At 38.0% G+C, this 4,000-nt stretch overlaps 1 protein-coding gene across 1 annotated transcript in view; it reads left to right on the plus strand.

The window, feature by feature from the left end:
• LOC138977269 (uncharacterized) overlaps nt 1-4,000 on the plus strand; it is a 58,921-nt gene that overhangs the window by 2,276 nt on the left and 52,645 nt on the right. The window contains exon 5 of the mRNA XM_070350174.1: nt 1,952-1,999. Coding sequence (XP_070206275.1) covers nt 1,952-1,999 — 48 coding nt within the window. The remainder of the gene's footprint in view (nt 1-1,951; nt 2,000-4,000) is intronic.

The following is a 4,000-nucleotide window of genomic DNA, read 5'->3' on the forward strand; positions in this document are numbered from 1 at the left end:
ACAGAGCCAGAGAGAGAGAGAGGGGGGGGGGGGCTGGTAGTGAGACAAAGACAGACAGACAGACAGACGGACAGGCAGACAGACAGACGGACGGACGGACGGACAGACAGACAGACTGACAGGCAGACGAATAGACGGAGGGACGGAGGGACGGACGGACGGACAGACAGACAGACAGACAGACGGACAGACAGACGGACAGACAGACGGACAGACAGACAGACGGACGGACAGACCGACAGACAGACAGACGGACAGACGGACAGACAGACGGACAGACAGACAGACAGACAGACAGACAAACAGACAGACGGACAGACGGACGGACAGACAGACTGTGGGGGACGCTATATAAATGCTCTATTATTATAATAATCATTGGAAGAGGTATCGTTATTTCACCAAAAGTTAACTTTCTGATAGATAATGACTATTTGTTCCTGTGTTTTCAAGTTTGCCTGTTCAGCCTTGTTGCAAAAGCGGTTTTTTTCTTTTACTTTTTTTCTGCTTTACTTTTCTTCTTTTCATTTGTTTCTTTTTTTTCTGCTCGACTGACGTCATCCGAAAAACAAACAAACAAACAAACAAACAAGCAAACAAACAGTCAAACCATCAAATATTGTTGTTTTGTTTTGCTACTGCACTTGAAGTTTCTGCTACGTTTTTTGCTTTTTGAACTGCTGTGTGATATTTTGTTAATTTTAATTATTAAATTAGATGGGACCATCCGTCTACCTGGTCATATACCAACAATGAACAGCTTGGGTGGTTTCTGTGTAGAGTGGTGATTCTTTATGCATAACTCACCACAACGGCAAACGATAGTACAAACTTGTTCAGTTTCGTGTCACAGGCGTATAATGAAACACAATTGATTGTTCATTTCAACACAATTTACAAAGGTCATTTCATTTTTGATTGCACGTGACTGACTATTTGGGTTTAACGTCCTCTTAGACCAACTGGTCTACGCTGGGACATGTATTGGTAATACGCTGAAGATATGGTGTGATGCTTTGATTCGAACAAGCCCGCTGTGGCTATCTTCTTCGACACACCAGCATTGGGTTTGTCTCGTCAAAGTATCGAAATTTACGATCATGATAATCAGAGACGAGAGATGATGCATGCGTGTCTTCGTGTTTTCCAAGCCCTGAGACTTTCGCTGTGAACGTGGGATCTTTTTCGTGCGCATGCGTGCACACGGGGGTGTTCGGACACCGAGGAGAGTCTGCACAAAGTTGACTCCGAGAAATAAATCTATCGCCGAACGTGGGGATCGAACCCACGCTGATAGCGATCAACTGGCTACAAAGCCAGCGCGCTACCAACTGAGCTACGTGCCCGCTCCGAGTGCACGTGGATTTGAGATAACTGCGCACAGGTTTGCATGGGTTGGCACATGCACTTGCGATTCAACTGCCAATAAACCTTTGTCGCCGAAGAACAAATGTCCAAGTTTATTTGTGAGAATTGTACAACGATGGGGAAACCGAAAAAGGAAAATATATTTCCAATAACTCTAATATGCGTGCCGTCACACGCGGAAAAATCGGGCATTTTGGAAGAAAAAGTCACTCCAACTTTTGGCAGTCAAAACGGTGTGAAGTTTGGTATGCAAATTAGTACTTAATATATGCTGCCTAGCTAAATGCTACGTCTTTGCAATGAGCTTAAAACGCATGTTATCATGTCATCGGTATCGCAGTCAACATTATTCTTGCGAATGCATAACTCACCTGTACTTTAGACCCTGTGTTTGCAAATATCGAATTGCTCGATTTTGTGTGCATTTCTTTTGGTTTTAACCTCGTTTAAATCTGGTATCACACTGCGAGAATTGATTATAATCTCTTTGTAACTTTGCTATTGAGGTCAGCATAGCAAATCTCTGAGGCTTTTGTGTTACACGCTCATTGACTGCTCTGATAAGGTGTCTCCTCGTGTGCAGGTTACGGTCAAAGAAGTTACAATCAAAGATTTGGACGTGGATCTGGAGGTAAGCAGAGAAAGAGAGAGAGAGAGAGAGAGAGAGAGAGAGAGAGAGAGAGAGAGAGAGAGAGAGAGAGAGAGAGAGAGAGAGAGAGAACTTGAACTTTTGAACTTTATTTATTTATCGAGGGTAACAGAATAAGCAAAATATACATGCTTTTTTTCGTCCGGCCCTCGCCCATTGAGGGTAACTCGATTAATAACAAGAAGAAATAGAAATTAAGTTAATTACAATACAATGTATATAATTAACATGTCAAACAGTTAAAAAGACATTCAAAATGCATTATGAATATCAAGCAATGATGTATTATTATCACATAATTATTTACTTGTTTCCAAGAGAAACAGCATATACATTTCTTTGAAGGAAGTTTCACTGAATTGCATTTTAATTAAATCAGGAATGGAGTTCCACAATAAGGCGCCAGAATAAGAAAGACTTGATTTGTAAAGGTCAATTCTAGGGGTTGGGGTAATTAATTTGTTTAGTTTTATTGAATTATTCAGTTTGAAATCTGAGGCAATGAATGTAGGTGCATTCCCTGACATAATTCTATGCATCATTACACCTTTGTTATAGATGAATCGTGATTTGATAGGAAGAATCTTTAATTTTTTATAATCAGACATAGAGAGAGATGCATTTTTTAAAAGAATTAATTTTACAGCTCGTCTATGTAAAGAGCACAAGTGTTTCAAAGTGTTTGCACTTGCAGAGTCCCACACTGTGGACGCATAATCAATAGTTGATTGAATATATGCCTGAAAAAACAGTTTCCGTGTGCGTAGGTCTAGAAAGTGTTTAATTTTTGATAACTGATATATTTTTTTAGAAGTATTTTTACAAAGTGTATCTAAATGTTTTGACCAAGACAGATTATTATCAATGGTTATTCCCAAAACCTTATGGTTATCAACTTCAGTTACATCTTGATTTTGTATTTGTAGTTTAGGAAATTTTGATGATAGATTTTGTCGTTTTTGTCTAGTGGTTAGAAGCATGCATTTAGTTTTATTTGGGTTCAGTGAGATATGGTTTAGTTCTGACCATTCCAGCAATCGATCAATGTTTTCTTGGAGGACTCTTGCTAGCTCACTTAGATCTTTGTGACTAGAATGAATTGTAGTATCATCTGCAAATAGTTCACACATACATTTAACAAATAATGGTAGGTCATTAATATAGATAGAAAATAGTAAAGGACCAAGAATAGAACCTTGTGGAACTCCAAACCTTACTGTTTGTTTACAAGAGTATGATTGATTCAGATAAGTACTTTGCTGTCTGTCTGACAGGAAAGATTTTAAAATGTTAACAGAATCAGTTGCCAAACCATAAATCTCAAGCTTTTTGATAAGGAGTTTATGGTCAATTAGGTCAAAAGCTTTAGCAAAGTCAACAAATAGAGCAGCACAGAACTGGTTACTATTAATGTTGTTTAGCCATTGATCAACTAAGCTAATCAGCGCTGTTTGACATGAGTGTTTTTTCCTAAAACCTGATTGCTTATCATGTATCAATTTGTTGTCCTCAAAGTGCAAAAGAATATGCTTATTGATATGTTTTTCAAGAGGCTTTGAAAGGATTGATAGAATTGATATTGGTCTGTAATTTGAAGGATTTGTAGTATCAAAAAGAGGAATCACTTTAGCCTGTTTGAATTTACTTGGAAAACAACATTGGTCGATACATATGTTATAAATGAAAGTTAATGTATCCGTGATTATTGGAGCTGCCATTTTTATAATTTTTGCATCAAGCCCATCTATGTCACGTGTTCCGCTTTGTTTAAGATGTTGTAGCTGAGAGTAAACATCCAATATAGTCATTGGTTGCAATGCATGATGAACATGGATATGTTTGGAATTGCAGTATTCTTTCAAAAGTTTTAAATCATTTGATTCTGTCCGATCATAAGAAATCACTTTATCGGCAATTTTTGAGAAATGTTCATTAAGTGTATCTACAGAAATATTAATAACTTGTGAGGATTTATTTGCAATG

Source organism: Littorina saxatilis, linkage group LG9 (genome assembly GCF_037325665.1).
Source record: "Littorina saxatilis isolate snail1 linkage group LG9, US_GU_Lsax_2.0, whole genome shotgun sequence".
In the NCBI taxonomy this organism is placed as follows: Eukaryota; Metazoa; Mollusca; class Gastropoda; order Littorinimorpha; family Littorinidae; genus Littorina; species Littorina saxatilis.